General features: G+C 35.0%; 1 protein-coding gene across 1 annotated transcript in view; it reads left to right on the forward strand.

Annotated features, from left to right (window-relative positions):
- Window positions 1-16,604, forward strand: part of PRKX (protein kinase cAMP-dependent X-linked catalytic subunit) — a 56,920-nt gene that overhangs the window by 26,585 nt on the left and 13,731 nt on the right. The window contains exons 2-4 of the mRNA XM_085212819.1: window positions 2,994-3,162; window positions 7,231-7,494; window positions 12,688-12,807. Coding sequence (XP_085068945.1) covers window positions 2,994-3,162; window positions 7,231-7,494; window positions 12,688-12,807 — 553 coding nt within the window. The remainder of the gene's footprint in view (window positions 1-2,993; window positions 3,163-7,230; window positions 7,495-12,687; window positions 12,808-16,604) is intronic.

Consider the following 16,604-nt stretch of genomic DNA (forward strand, 5'->3'; position numbering starts at 1 on the left):
AGATGCTGCATGCAGCCAGTCTAAGAATGAGGCTGGTTTGGGAGGTTGTAGGCTCTTGCTCACCTGTGTGGCCTCCTGCTTTACCCCCAGGCTCTCTGGATGAGGTTTTGCCACTCATCTGTTATTGCGTGCCAGGCTTTGCAGCTCCTGGCAGGAAGGCTTTTAAAGAGGCCGTGTTTCCAAAGTTAAATAAGTGTCTTGCAGATCCTGCTGTAAAAATAGTGGAACATAACATTGATATCATTATTTGTAAGCACAATTGTTTTTAATGTTAGACCAATAGCAGAGTGAAAATAAAACATTCTAAAATAAAAATTTCTTGGACATACACGAAGTCATGAAACAGGAGGGCATTAAAAACCTCTGGCTTTCCACCTGAATGTGTTTGTGCAAGATGTCTATTGAAACAGGTACCAAAACATATATGAAAACTGTATTTTCTCATACAGTAGCTATTGTTACTTTCCCCAAGACAGCATTTGGAAGTCTTTAATTTTTAAGACGATTTTTAGTTTTGATGTGTAATATAACTGTAGTTATTCTTGGCAGTCTTTTTCAAGATACTTCAACTTGCATTTCAGCTCCTAATTCTGAAATGAGCAAAGGTATTTATTTTCATGTATGCATCCAGTAAAGATGTAAATAATAGGTATTTAGATCTGGACAGATGGCCATGCTTGGGTGTTTTTTTCTTTTTTTAATGGTGTTGTTTTGTTTTGTTTTGTTTCCTGCATAGGCTCATCCACATGAAAATGAGATTGGTTACAGTTACAGTCATGCAATGTGACTGCATTGCTAAGGGATTTAATTGCATGATAAATTTTCCAGAGTAACCTGGTGTCTTACTTTGATATAACAGCAAGCATTGTCTGAGACCTGTTTACAGTTTTTGCGGTTAAAGAGCTGTAATTGAGGACAGGTGGGAATATGTATTTGTTAGTTCTTTCTGTTTGGGGTGTTTGTTTTCTGTTTTTGTTTTTAAAGGAGCTTTGATTATAATCTTTTGGATGACTGTCACCCTTGGTGAGTTTGTGTAGTGAGAAATTTTATCTTGGAAGCTGGTTTTGAAAGCTATATTGGTAGTGGAATTGCATGTTTTTTTAAAACTGAATTGCTGAAGTTGTCAGTTCCTCGTTTGTGTATTTTGTTCTGGTTGTAGTAAACACTGTGCTCTTAAACAAAAATACAAGTGACTGAAAAGGAAAAAAAAGAGTTAAATAAAATGTAAATGTTTTAAGGAAGTACACATGATGAAAACAAACATTGGAGGGTGGGGGAAGGGGACGATGAAACAAACAGTAAGTTTCCTGAATTTGCTATAGGCAAAAGCTCTTCTTTTTTTTTCTTCTTTTTTTCTTTTTTCCCCCTCTTTTTTTCTTGTCTCTGTAATGCAGACTTTTTTTCTCCCATCCTTCCCCTTTCCACATACATATTCATCCTCTTCACCCCACTACATGTCATAAGGAGTTTTCTTGTAGGATAGGGTGATCATCAACCCGCTCTGCAGTCAGCTGAAGTACCAGCCCATAACTCTGCAGCAGGTCACCGGGCTGCCTTCCTACTGTGTGTGCGAGGCAGTAATTGCGAGCAGAAGTACAAAATTCTGACAGCCTTGGATGGGACTTTCTGAAGAAGGGAGTGGTCCTTTATAACAATTGACTTGAATGCCAAGTGTCTCTCGTTTTGTGGGAAGTACTTCTGTCAGAGAAAAGGATTAAAAATGTGCTGCACCATTCTAGAGGAACCTACATGACATTGTTTAATGAAAATAAAACAATGAGCAACCAGCCACCCAGAGAGCTGAAATAGGAGTTCATCTTGAGATGTGTAACACTGTGCTGCTCGCAAACATAATACTTTTAACTCTGCTTTTTCTGAAATAATACTCAGTTCAGTTCTGTATAATTATCTTGAGTGCAAAGCATTTAAAGGGAACTTTAATAATTGCTATGTTGCCTGATGAGAAATGCATACTGCACTATTAAAAACATAGTATGTTTTTGACTGACTTTTATTTGCCTTTCATATATTTTAGAAGGAACTGAGAAAGGAATGCATTAACTGAAAAAAAAAAAAATCTTCTACTAACAGTCAATACAGCAGTGCAGCACTACAAGGAGATCTTATTGGTATTTATAAGTGAGCAACTTTTAAGCTTTTTTTCCCATCGTGTACTGAATCATTTCACTGCTCTGTAGATATTTAAGGGAATAATCTCCCTGCCTGAATATTTGCTGACAGCTGTTTTCAGTCACTGGAGCCTTGGTAGATTAATATTTTGTATGGTTTGTTTTGTTATCTATTTTGTATATTCTTCTGTGTTTTGAGTTCCTACGTTTTAAGCACTAATTTAAGTATCTGGCTTTAATAAATAAGCTGTGGAAAGTTAAATTGTTATTTTTAATGAGTAAATGTTAAGCCTGTTACAATTCTTCCTTAGTGGAGATTTTTCCCTTTATGTAGTACACCATGTATATATGTAATTGACATCAGCTTCCCTTTCCAAACTGAATTAAAATTGATGTCTGAAATTTAAGAGAATGTTTTCCTGTCTTTCTTCTGTACTTGCGAACAGTTTTGCGTGTTTCATTTCTGTTGGTTACATTTGAATTTTCTGTATTACACATCAGTTTTTTTGGTAGATCTTCTTTAGTCTTTCTCAGGACCAATTCTCTTCTTGGCAAGGAATGCTTCTAGTATTTATCCAAAGAGTGGCAATATCCCAATATTGTTATTTTTATTAAAATATTACCACTAAAATATGACAAATTTTTCCCTTACCCTCCCCTAAAAAATGATGCGCGGGAACAGCTAATGTAATGTAATATTGATGGGGAGGAAAAAATAAAAAAAAAAAAAGAAATTGAGATCCTATGTTTTTAAACCCAGCAAATTGTCTTGGCTTTTTCTTTTTTTGTTGTTCTTTTTTTCTTTCTTCTTTTTTTTTCTTTTTCCGTTCGTAAGTTGATGGTTTTCTTTCTTCAATTTTTCAGGCACAGGTACATTTGGGCGTGTTCACCTGGTGAAGGAAAAAATGGGAAAACATTACTTTGCACTGAAAGTAATGAGCATTCCAGATGTCATTCGACTGAAGCAAGAGCAGCACGTGCACAATGAAAAGTCAGTTTTGAAAGAGGTCAATCACCCATTTTTGATCAGATTGTAAGTTGTATTGACTTTCTCACTTTGCAGTTAAACTAGTGCATTTAAAGCTAAGTGTTTCAGTGTCTTATTGCAAGCTCTTGTATACTTAACAAACACCAAATGTTTAATTTCTATTAAGTAATCTAAAGTAAGACTTCAAACTAAAATAGTGTGGAAGAATCAAGAATATAAATTTAAGTATCACAATTTAAACATTTAAGCAGTAATTTATTAGAAGTTTTATTTTTATGCTGTCTCTGTGGTAGTTTCTTTTTCTCAAATTACAGTAGAGATTTTCTTAAGGGAGGAAAAAAATATAATTGAAGAAAGGTTAACCTTAGCTTATCAAATTGAGAACTGTAATAATTCTTCATGTTAGAATGCTGAGAAAACAACAATTTCTATGTATATATTTACTGTCAGTATATTGATGAAGATACAGTTAGATTTCATTATATCTTTTGAAAACGTCTCTGAACTTTTTTCATTGTTGAGGTCACAGCAGCATTTCATATGTTTTGTTATTCCCATATTTGAGGCGTAATTATGGTACTAGTACAAATTAAATAGTTAATAGAGAATACTTTTTTTTTTAGTTCAGGTCTAATGATTTTATTGATCTCTTTTATTAATAAGAGAAAGGAGCACGCTTCACTATTCAGTCTTTTTTCATTGGATAACGAAACTTCTGGGTAATTGTACAGTTAATACAGTTAATTTCCATTTACATTTTCTCATAGATGGATACAGGGCCACTGACCAAGATTTGTTTTGCATTTATCTGCCTTAACCTCTTCTACTAACGTGAGACAGTGCTAGGTTTTGTTAATCTCTAAGCAAAGGGAGTGCAGCCTCCTTCAAGGCTGAGAAGGCATCGAAGAGAGAAGGCGCAAAAGCATGCTAATCATGTTCTTGTTGTGTGGAAAAAGCCCTGCAAGAGGAGTCTTTCTCCCTTGTGTGCTATTGCTTTTTCCAGCACAGTGATGCTATTAGTTTCTAGCCAGTGTTCACAAATCCTGCATATGTGCTAATATTAGTGAAATGAGTTCTTGGATATGTAGCATTTGATATGCATGTAGGAAAGCAAGTTGGAGAGACTGACAATGCATCTGGTTAAACTGGTTAAAGTATGGGCAGAACAGGAAGAACAGGATTTTACATGTAGACTTATGTACATGTATAAATTCTGTTTAAGAAAGAGGAAGGGAAAAATGCTGCTTTCTAGAAGCACAGATTTACAAGTGTGGGAACTGGAAAACTTGTCTGAAAAGTCAGACAGGATCATGAGGATTGATGTCCCCAGAGAAGCGGTGGTCAGAAATGCAAATGGACAAGTTTTCTTGGATTTCATTCTTGCCCTGTTTCCAAAACGTAAGGTTTTAAATCTTCAAGAAAGGAATGCAAGTGAAATAGAAGTTCACTTGTGTGCAAGGCAACTGTTTGTCATGTCTTTCAGCGTTCTTCCTTTTTTTTTTTTCCTGTGGACGTGCTGTGTGTGATGCTACATGAACTGTGCCTTTTTTTTTTTTTTTTTGTCTGTGTCCCTTGGCAAAAGAGATTTAAAGCAGCCCAGCTGAAATGAGTTAGTTAAATTTTAAGTTGTGTTTAAATATTATATTTGTGTGCTTTAGGTTAAACAAGCATTTATGGACAGTGAACTTTTTGACAAACGGGGCTTTTCCCAGCCTCCTACTTTCTTTCTTGATACATGTGTTTCTTCCATTATTTTTTTATTTGATCAGAAAAAAGAATAATATTTTGTATAGTTCTGTTTCAGATCCTTTCAACCATATTATTTTCATCTATTTATTGTGTTCCCATTTAGTATCACTAACTTAAGCACAGGTACTATTATCCTCTGGCTGCAAATCAAGGATTATGTGCCAGTGCAGCTTAATTCAGTTTTTTGTAGCGCTTTATGATAAAGACTTTAAAGTATTGCTGCACATCATATATTTCTGGTAATCATCCTTCCTGTATCTTCTCATATATAAAACTTTCAAGATTATTTTTTTTTCCTTGGCCTGTTGCATTTAAAAAGGAACATATAGAGAGGATCTTTATCAGTTTTCAAACAGAGAAGTTAGTTATCTACTATACTTTTAAGCTGTGTTTTTTGGGAAATGTTTATGTTCTTGGGAGAGCTGTTCATTGGAGACTCATAGGAAATCTTTATTGATACATTTGAGTGAATTATCATAATTCAGTGGGTTCAGCAGTTCATGTGGTACTGTGATTTTAACATGAATCTTGACATTTCAAGAAAACTAGAATTAATAAAAATAATCTCTCAGCCCTGTAGCAGTCTCATTTTCTTGGTTGTCCTGTCAGTATAAAGAATGAATATCTTATTGAGGAAAAGTCACTCTTTGGTTCGGAAGCTTGGTTTGCTGTTTATGTCTTTCTTATCTTTCTTGCTTATCTGTCTTTCTAGACTTACTAGCTTGATTAGAAACCAACAAATAAAACAAAAAATACTTGATCTTTAGGATTTTTTGATACTACAGGAGGAGTTAATGGAAGCTGAAGTAACTTTCATTTTTCTGCCAACAGAGTGCATGGAGATACAGTGTTCTTTTTTTACTGTCACTGTAATAGGGATATTTGTTCATTTAAAAATAGTAAAATATTTTTCTAGGCATTATCAAATACTGATTTTCTTTTTAATTATTATGTTACATTTGGATATGTGGTGTATGACTTCATTAATGTGGGTAGAAAAAAACCAGCTTAGCTCAGGGGAATGTGAGACAGAAGATTCCTGTATTCTATACAAAAGTATTTGTAAACCATGTGGAGTTACTTTCTTCATCCTTGACTGTTCTTTATTGCACTTAATGAGAGAATGTATCACAGTATTTCTTAAATAATTCACAAAATTTCTTAAAGACAACAATCTGAACAAAAGAAGGTTCTCAGTAGGTTAATACTGAGACATAGAAATGAAAGAATGCTGTCATTTTTTACTTTTCTGTTATTTTTGTTAGAGATAAAAGAGAAAGCATTGTGATCTTACGCTTATTTACTAACTTCACTTCTGTTGAGGTTCTATGTTTCTATATAGGAAGGAATAAGCAAAGGGAAGGAGAGCACTCTGGCATCCTCTGTGCGAATATATTGACAAAAATTTATTTATGAAGGCAGCTTCTGCTCTTCCTTCCACATTGCTTTGGCAGTATTTGATTAAATAAAATACAATTGTGAGAATTGTTGGGTCTTAGCAGACTAGCAGTATATGAAATCAGTTATTAGGTGCTTAGCAGATACCTGTTTTGTAGAAGGCAAAGGAATCTATCAGTTTCGTTTTCCTGTGTACATTCTGAAGTATCTGTTTTTACTTTTCAAGTTAAGTCTATTAATTACTTAAACAGCTGTTAGATAGTCCTAGATTATTTGGGTTTTACTGGTTGCACAGTAGTAACCATAAATAGGTAGGTTGATCTGAATGTAATGCCTCCTGTATACTTCCATGGAAACTACAACAGATACAAAGAGCACAATAACACTATTTAATGGAGCAAATTCTCGGCTACAGAACAGTATTTTTCAACATTGTCACTACCATTAGCTGTGCATTTTTACCAGTGGTGAACAAGAGCCTGCGTGCTATGCTCATGAAGGTCTGTACAAGCAGAAGTGACCCACTGTTGCTACTGCTGGAATGCACGACCCACCACCTCACTGTACTCACATCCACTGTTTGGTCTTCGTAAGCATTCAGCAAGCATCAAGAAGCATCAATGGGCGCCATTTTTTCCTCATGGAGGAATTCAGTTCCACACTTTCGCTCATCTACTCTTGCATGTGAGACACCGTTTTGTCAGACTGCCTCCCTGCTGCCATCTTTCACACAGCAACAAACTTTAATGGGATATTGGTGGAAGGTTCAGCCTCTACTTCCATACCACCAACAGCCGCCTCTGATGTCGTGGGCCAACATATTAAAGCAGAAGGCATTACTTTCAGAGTAACCCTTGTGTATTATCTACATACTTGGGGCAAAAGAATTCAGTTTACAGAAACTTAATTCTGAAGCAAATTACTGAGATAATTTGTTTATTCAGTAAAATAATATTTTTATTACAGATTCTGGACCTACCACGATGAACGTTTTTTATACATGTTAATGGAATATGTACCAGGAGGAGAACTTTTTAGTTACCTGCGCAACATGGGGCGTTTCAACAACAGCACAGGACTGTTTTACTCTACAGAAATTATTTGTGCAATAGAATACCTGCACTCCAAAGAAATAGTTTACAGAGACTTAAAACCTGAAAATATATTGCTAGACAAAGAAGGACATATCAAGCTTACTGATTTTGGATTTGCTAAAAAATTGGTGGATAGGTAAGTACATTTTTACTGTTTAACATACAGAAATTAGAGTTGGAAAAGCTTGATTTCAGAGCTAAGCATTTCGCAAATGTGAAGTCACATAATAAAAAGGAAGTGGGCTTTCTTGAAATCACTATAACACCTTAGGCTTAATTAGGAGCAGTATCACAGGTCAGCAACTGTAGGAAAATATTTTTATATGCGTACATTTGTGTATTTGGGTTTTCAGTAGTCCTTTTGTAAAAAGAGACTTCAATAATGTAAAATGATGAGAGAATGTTTGATCTCTGTGTCGATACGTTAAATAGGACACAGTCTTCTGGACAAGTTGAATTACTAAATGCTTTGTAACTGCTGTTTCCTTCGAATTTCTTTTTAAAGACATTTTTGGTGATGTAGTAGTATTTTTAAGCTGGACACTGTGTTTTCATAACCTTGTTAAAATGAAACTACAATGTAGGGGCCAAGTTCAGCAAAAATAATGTATTTAACTGATTTCTACAGTACTGTAATCCTTTTTACTAGCATTATGTAAACATTTTGGCAACGCGTAGTTTTCTCCATTATTTCTCTGTTCTCTCTATTTGATCTACTCTTCCAGAATTATGTGTGTTTTTAAAAAGAAGCAAGAAAGAAGTGTTATTAGATTGAACATAAGGGAAAAAAAAATAGCTGTCAAGTTAGAAAAATGCCTTTGTAAGGTTTGATATCATACCCTAGCACTATCTCTGTAGAGACCGTATCCAGTTGTTCTAGATGAGATAAATGGATTACTCTAGTTGAGTTAAATAGTTAATCATCTTTTCACTCACCTATTAGCTGCTACTTTTCCTACAGTTCATGTGGGGGAGCTTTTCCACAGCATGTGGGAGAAGTCTAAAGGAATGTTTTGAAATGAAGGAACTGTGAGAGCTACTTTTAACATATCTCTTAGGGCACAAAAATCAGATGGGACAGATTAAATCATGTTACAATGGTCATAAAAGTTGATTCCTGTGTGCTACAGGCTTATGGTGCTGTGTTGTCTCAGCACAGTAGAATGGTAGGCAGAAATAAATACACCTGTTCACCCTTGGAATTGAAAGTTCTGTTTTAAATCCATAATGTTTTAGTATCTGCATATTTGCTTGAATTCAGTTCCTAGTGAGCAAACACATTTATACATATTGACATTAAAAAAAAAAAAAATTCTGACATAAGTTTGAGGCTCTCTTAGTAAGACATCTTTGTAGTAATTTTTATTCCCTCCTTTTTAGATGCAGATGCTGCCACTTAGTGGTTATTCGTAATTTGGATTTCTGTGGATTGAAGATAGGGCAGGAGTAACTGGTCGTATCACATAATAGTTCAAGTGAAAGTTTATCTTTCAAACTGAAAGATGAATCTATAAGAGTCAATTTGTTCCAATACATTTTAGGAAGTAGTACTGTGCATGTAAATGTATGACAGATAATAGAAAATACATAGCACAGTTGGAAAGAGTGAGGACTTTTTCATGCCGAGCACAGGTAACTCTTTTTTTTTTTTTTTTTTTTTTTTGTAACTACATGCTGTTCCTCCCACAAAATCATTTGCACAATATTTTTTTTGTCACTGTAAAAAATACATATTGAATACATATTGTTAAAAACAAAAGAAAGAACAACAAAAAGCACACCCCGGCTATCCACTAACACAATCCAGTTGATTATGGTTATTTTGTTTTATAGACTATTTTTGTTTTATAGACTATTGTGTATAGTAAACATCTAGACCAATACAGTAAACATCTCTGCACGTGAATCTTGTGAGTCTATATATGTGTATGTTATCATGAAAATGAAGAGAATTTTTGTTTTTTTAAACATGTGAGGATATTCCTAGACTGTGGAAGATATGATTTATGAAATAAATTAAAACATAAATTGTTGTCTGCACAAAGCCTGAATAGTTACATGTACTTGATGTATATTAGTTCACATAAATGATTCTGTTGTATTTAATTTGAGGTTTTCTGGACACATACTTCTCTCTTCCCATTATGGTGCACAAAGAAATAAAGTTTTCTATCTACAGTTTAAAAAAAAAAAAAAAAAAAAACTGTGGGGCAGAATGAATCACTGTTATTGTTAGGGTATAGGAAAGATTTGCTTTGAGCTTTATAGTTGTTATAATTATAGACATTTCTTTTTATGGAAAGGGCATACCACTACTCAGGAATAATCAGCATGTAAACATATTTCTGATTATTCTCACAATTTTTTATGTGATATTTCAGAGGAATGTACAAAAGTAAAGTTCACAATTTTGCATTTTTATGCACATATTTTACTTAGTTTTCTGAAATTTTGAAATTCAAGTAAAATAATGATTCCTGTGTTTGTTATTAATGGAATGTTGTTTGCTGTTAATTTTATATTCCTCAGCATAAATCCCATTAAAAAAAATAATAATAAAAAAAAAGACAGTAATGACTTCAGTGGTTAAGTTTAAAGCATTGTGGTACACTTCTTCACTCTTCTTTAAAGTGGTTCAGCCTCAAAGCAGTTCTTCATAGTGGACTTGAATAGAGAAAAAAAAAAGGCAAGATGCAGCAAGTCTTGTTCTTATGTAATCATCTTGTGCGTGTCACTGTAGAAGCAAGAATATCCTGCAAAACAAACTTTTGAGGGCTGGAAACAAAGCCATCTCTGTTGAATTTAATTATGGAGAAACTTCCAGAAGACAACACAAAAAAGGATGTTACTTATCTCTGGATCCTGTGTGAGAAGCTTGGCAGGACAACATAGATGGAGGCTAAATAATGTAGAACGCTACAATACAGTAACCAGCTTCTTCAAATGACACTGTTAACGAGTCTGACAGATGTTATTTGATAGTTTGTCTTTGTTACGAGAGTATACTTAGTTCAGTCTCCTGATTTTAAAATTACTCGTTCAGTAGTATCAATTATTGATTACCTGCTTGTTAGCTCTTACCCTGAAAACCCGTAGCAGTGAAAATTTTGAAGCAATTGGAGGGATCTGGTCCATTCGTATTTTTATACTCTATAATTTTTGTCCAAAAGGATGGCATCTAATGTCTCCTGTTTTATTATGTTGACCCACAATGTCAGAGATGGATGTTGATGGTATGGAACCAGAAGTTGAACTTTCTCACCAACATTCTGTTACATTTCATTGCCACATGACAGATGGCAGTAGAGGATAGTCTGTCCAAATGGCATCTGACATGGGGGTGTAGGTGATGTAAAGGTGTGGAACAGAATTCCTCTGTGCAGAAAAAAAATAGCACCCATTCACGTTCTTCAGCTTTTGCTGAATGTCGATGGGGACCAAACAGATGAAAGGACAGAGAGGCAGTGGGTGGTGCATTCCAACAGTGGCACCAGCAATAGTGGGTCACCTCCACTGGTGGAGATTTACATGAGCACAACATGAAGGCTCTTGTTCATCACTGGGAAAAATGCAGAGAAAATGGTTGTGACTTTGTTGAAAAGTAGTGTTTTGTAGCTGATAATTTGCTCTGTCAAATAGTGTTATTGTACTTTCTGTTTTGGTTGTAGTTCTCATAAAAATAAATAGGAGGCTTTACTTTCAAAGCAGCAGATTATTAGCATAATAATCAAAATAATACTTTATACATTTTCCAAAATACAAAATAGTGTGTTACTTGACCAACAAGAGAGTACATAAGTCATGATCATGTGGTACAAATATACAACTTAATGAAGACACCAATTACTGGCAGCTGTTTACTTGCAAGATGGGCTAAATTAGCACAGATATAAGTTTGTATACTGGATTGTAATACAGTCTTAAATTTTAGGTGGAGATTGGGTCATAATTTTTTTTTTTTTTAGACAGTAGGCATTATCTTGGCAACTGCTAGATGGCAGCAGTGTGTAAATAGTGCTGCATGAAGGAATTTTCTTGAATGCGTTTGATTTGGAAAGTCAGTTTATAAGTTTATATTTTCTATCAGTTTAAATTATGCCTTCCATTTGTCATTAAAAAATTGAAGATTTACTCTTACGCTAATGAACGTGGCTTCAATAGTATGCACAATATATCAGTATCATGCTCAGTTTAGCTGTGGAGTAATTTACATTTGCTGTTTTAAAATTAGGCCTAAAGAAATTCAACTCCTTGCATCTTGGATTTTTGAAAATTATGACTGGTTATACAGCTTGCCTAATTCTAATTCCTAATATTTTAGGAATAATAATAATTTTTCTTGAAGCTTCAATTAAAGTAGTTCTGCAATTTTAGAAAAGCATTTTATTTAACCTTCTAAAAAGCAAAAGATAAAGCAAAAATGTTGATAGTCTGAGATGCTGTAATAAAAATTTTGAACATTTCTTTATGGTTGTGAAGAAGGTGGTAGAAAAATGGAAGGAAAAGAAAAATGGGGTGGTGAAAGATGTATATATTGCTTTTTAAAGGTGATTGTTATTCATATTAATGCATTCATTACCAGTTTCGTTGTTTTCCTTGGAGAAAAATCATATTGCATTTACAAATAAGACAGAGGTTTTTTTTTCTGTAGACGGTGTTTAAAAATAAGTTGCGATGTGAAGCCAGGCAAATTCTGCACAAGTGTTTGTACCAATAAAAGTTCATGTGTAGTTTGCTCTGAAAGTAGCACTTCCAATTTCTTTCCATGGAAATTAAAATAACTACGAAGAGAACAGTAGCACTGTTTAATAGAACATATTCTCAGCTACAAAACAATAGATCTCACCATAGTCACCACCATTAGCTATGCATTTTTGCCAGCAATGAACAACAGCCTGCATGCCACGCTCGTTAAAATCTGCATGGCCATCTGGGATATGAGTTATCTTTCACATTGCTGTTGCCGCTGCTGGAATGTCTGCAGCTTACAGGTTGAAAACTACTGTTAATGATCTCAAAACATGTAACCTAATGGGTATGGTACCATGCTAGCAGCCAGGAGACTGAGTTTACTAGTGTCTCTTGCAGCCAAGCAGTTTCTTAATCTCCATATTTTTCTTTATATGCCAGGTGAACTGGATCATGATACAGCAGTCTTCTGAGATCTGTAGAGGTCTTGCTTTTCCTTTATTCCCATATATAATAAGTAATGTAGACACATCTTGAATGTTTCCTGTTTGTGATGTTGTTGTTGTTTTTTAACTGTAATTTTAGTTCCAATTCGGTCTAATTTTATTATTGTATTTTATGTTTTCTGTTTTCCTCCCAGAACATGGACACTTTGTGGCACTCCTGAATACCTTGCACCAGAAGTCATACAAAGTAAAGGACATGGGAGAGCTGTGGATTGGTGGGCCCTGGGAATTCTTATATTTGAGATGTTGTCAGGGTAAGTGATAGAGATTAATATATCACAGTAATACTATGTCAAAGATAAGGTTATGATTCTTTACTAGTTCTGTTTGTGATACTCTGAAGATCAAATTTGGGTTAAATTTGTTATTAATATTACCAGTTTTCATTTTTTTGTCTTTGAAGACAAGAATTACAGTGCTATATTAAAAACAAACAGAAAACTACCATTACTGGCTGGTTATTGTGGGGAGAGGAAATTACCTTTTTTAGGTAATTCCTTTAAGTACTTTTGTTTAGTAGCTTTTGTTTAGTACTTTTGTTTTTTTCTAATCTCTTCTGGACAAGAGTTCTGTTAAAGTTGACATTTTTATATGCAAAACCATAAAAAGATGAAGACAATGAATACTGTTTTTCTTTGAAACTTCTGTAACCAGCTTCTAGCATAGCAAAATAACAGTTGCAGTGAGAACTTCAGTCTGTTAATAGGTAGATGGAGAAAACAGGAAGACATATGTCAGTGCAGTTTGGTTTTCTTTAAACCAAACCGATTGGGAAAAGGTTAAACAGTCTATTTGATAATCAGTTTTCTCAAATGTTATTTCTGGTGTTTTGAAATTTCTTGAAATTTCTTTTTTCACAGAAGATAAAAATTGAAATGAGATTTTTCTCAGCATTAATATAAATAACTGCTTCTCTGATTTAAAAAATAGATATTTGTATTTTTAGTAAAATAAGTAACAGGGTTAGAGAGAAAGTGAAATTGTGCATGTATACCAAACAAGGCATCCGTATGCTTTTCCTCACTTTTTAAAAATTTTTAAAATCAGGTTTGTCATTGTTGCTGCCATAAAGTAAGTACAGATAAAAACTATGTTTTCGTAGCTTACAAAGAAACAGTGTATTTCAATAAGTGTTTGTTAGAACAGCTTCTTGGAATATCAGTCCCAGTGTGCTCAATGCCTTCTCACAGGCTGAGCATGCATCAGGTTGTCATTATAGCCTTTCGTTCTGAATCTTCAGCCCCATAGAGAAAAGTGAGAACAAAAACTTCCTTCCCTGGATTTGATCTTCTTTTCTGTGACGTGTCATCAGCTCAGCGCTGTGGTGCTTGAATAAAAAAATTGATTGCATGAGCAGACTGTCAGTGGCTCATCGCTTCAGAGCTTCAGTATACAGCAAATGTTTGATGTGAATGAGCCCACCCAATGCTATCCAGATTGTGTCTGAGGACAGTGCTGCAGCCCACTGCTTGGTTTCTTAAAGTCCTGAAGATCTGAATATGCATTTGCTGTGAATCTCAAGGCAGAAAAAGCATAGAAATGTACTAGGAGTTTCCTACTGACACAGGCAAGGTTGGCTGACTCATCTAACAAAAACTATTTTATATAGGCTGATCTGTGTAGAGGTCAGGCTTCACCTTTCTTCCATAGCCCTGTATGGGTGGGATTCTCTTCTTGCTTCTCAGAGGGATAAATGAAGGGAGCAAAATTCCCAGCAGCCCTTTTGCTGCTAATCTTAGTTTTAGACAGCATGAGGATAAAAGTGTCTGGGGCAATAACATTAGCTCAGATGTTACAATCTCCCAGTGGTTGTCTGAGTGATTTAACTTCCTTCCACAGGATTTGGTGAGGAACCCCTGAATATCAACTTTTCTGTTCTGCCTACCTAGTCCCAGTGAAAGTGCAAATCTGGCAGTTTACCCTTTTTTTCATAACTCAGGTAGCATAGTAGCAGAAATGGTTTCCAAAGTTAATGTAGTGAATGCAGGTGATATTCAAGCAAGATCTCATCTGTGGAGTCAGTGAGATCTCAAGATTTGAGAACGCTGAACTATGACTGTTGCATGTTCTGCTGAAATATAATGGGTGTATATTTAACATAATGGGAGCAGCTGCAGTCATTTCTAGCTGCAGAATTTTCTGTGACCTGACATAGTGTGATGAGGTCTTGGTTCCCTCAAGCTTAATAGGAACATTGCAACTATTGAGACTTTTAACTAATAGAGATAAATGATGTGTTTTCTAAAAGACAATGAGATCTTGCGTTGGCTGATTGACAAAGCAGCTGCTGTCGGCAAGTGGTTTTGTAACAGTCTTTCTTTTACTACAGTATTTCTGATTTAGTAAAAATATGTGTTTAAATGCTCTCCATAACAGTGTATATATGCTTCATTTCTTTAGTGTTTGTTTGGGGTCTCAATCCACATCTGGTTGTATTAAAATTCTGAGGTTTATGGACCAGGGGTTCAGGGGAGCAGAGACTGTGTTGTCCATCTTTTATTTAAAATGAAATGTTACCACACAGACTTACTTTTAGCATTTTATCAGCTTTTCACTATTGTTGGCAGTAGCAATGTTTTAAAGCACTTTCCCTCCTCAGCTCAAGATATGGCTTGATACTTACTATCAAGGCTTTTAATGCAAAAAACAGTTGTAAGAGGTTTTGTTTTGTCATTTAACGCCTTAAAATTCAACAAAGAGTTAAGAAGCAGGACAGTTATTTGAAAGTGAACAAAAATTGACTTCAAGACTAAGCTACTGTGTGCAAGTAAATGACTTGTGACATTTGGTAGTTATTTCCTGAAGTTACTCTCTGGACCCCAGAAGCAATTGAAAAGAATAGGGAGATGTGTGTGTTAGGAAATGATCTCTCTAAAAACAAACAAAATAAACCACACTTTCCTGTTCTTCAGTGTCTTATTTCACTAACACAGTCCCTGGTGGCCCATGGAATTCAGGTTCTGGACATTCTAGGTTTAAGACAAAGTCCTGTTTAGGTTTGAGATAATAAAATATGGGAAGGAGAAAGAACGCAGAAGACCAAGATTATTAATGTCAGAGTTTTTTTGATTAATCTGAACAATCTAAATAAAGTGTCAATAGAAGAAAATAGAAGTCAAAAGATTGTTGTATGTTGAGTGATTGTGTTCTACTACAATTTACCACAGAGGAAAATATACTTGTTATTTAACATATTACTCGTGTTAGATGATTGTCATCAGAAATATAACTAACTCAATTTTCTTCTTTAATGAGAACTGGGGGAGGAGGGAGGGGATTTGTTCTGTTTTGGTAGTCACGTGACAGAGTCATACAATTGTTTGAGTTGGAAGCGATCTTTAAAAATCACCTATTCCAACTCTCCTGCAGTGAACAGGGACACCACATCTAGATGAGGCTGCTCACAGCCTTGTCCAGCCCTTGAATGTCTCCAGGGACGGGGTGTCTGCCACCTCGCTGGGCAACCTGTTCCACTGCTTCACTACCCTTCTCATAAAAAAAACTATTCCTTATATCCAGTCTTCATCTCCCCTCTTTTAGTTTGAAGCCATTTTCTTTTGTCCTGTCACAACAGACCCTTTCATACTTGGTCTATCATTTATAGGTAGATAATGATTTCTGCCTACAGTTTCTTATGTCAGACTTGCTTTTCCCTTGACGTTTTGCAACACCTCTTCTTCAGTGCTAAAATGATCTGTTATTTTTGAGACCAATGTCAATGCCATTGTTACGCATCAGTTAGCAAAAGGAATGGTTTGCAGCTGTTGTCCTATATACAGCTTTTTTTCAGTTGGTGGAAAAAAGGCAGCTGTTTATATTTGCTTTGTGGTGTGAAGATGGTTTGAAGCTCAAGGGGTTTTTTGTTGATTTATAAGGTAGCTTCCAGCACAGTACTTGTACTGTTGTGTTAAAGTTCCATGCTATGTGTTACAGATTGACCAGTTGCATGTAGTATCAAGTCCAAGTTATTTGTTTCTTAAGTAAGAAAAGTTTTCACCTCAAATCTCATATTGCGATATAGTTCAAATACACTTTAAGCAGAAGTGCCATT

This window comes from Meleagris gallopavo, chromosome 1 (assembly GCF_905368555.1).
Source record: "Meleagris gallopavo chromosome 1, MGAL_WU_HG_1.1, whole genome shotgun sequence".
In the NCBI taxonomy this organism is placed as follows: domain Eukaryota; kingdom Metazoa; phylum Chordata; class Aves; order Galliformes; family Phasianidae; genus Meleagris; species Meleagris gallopavo.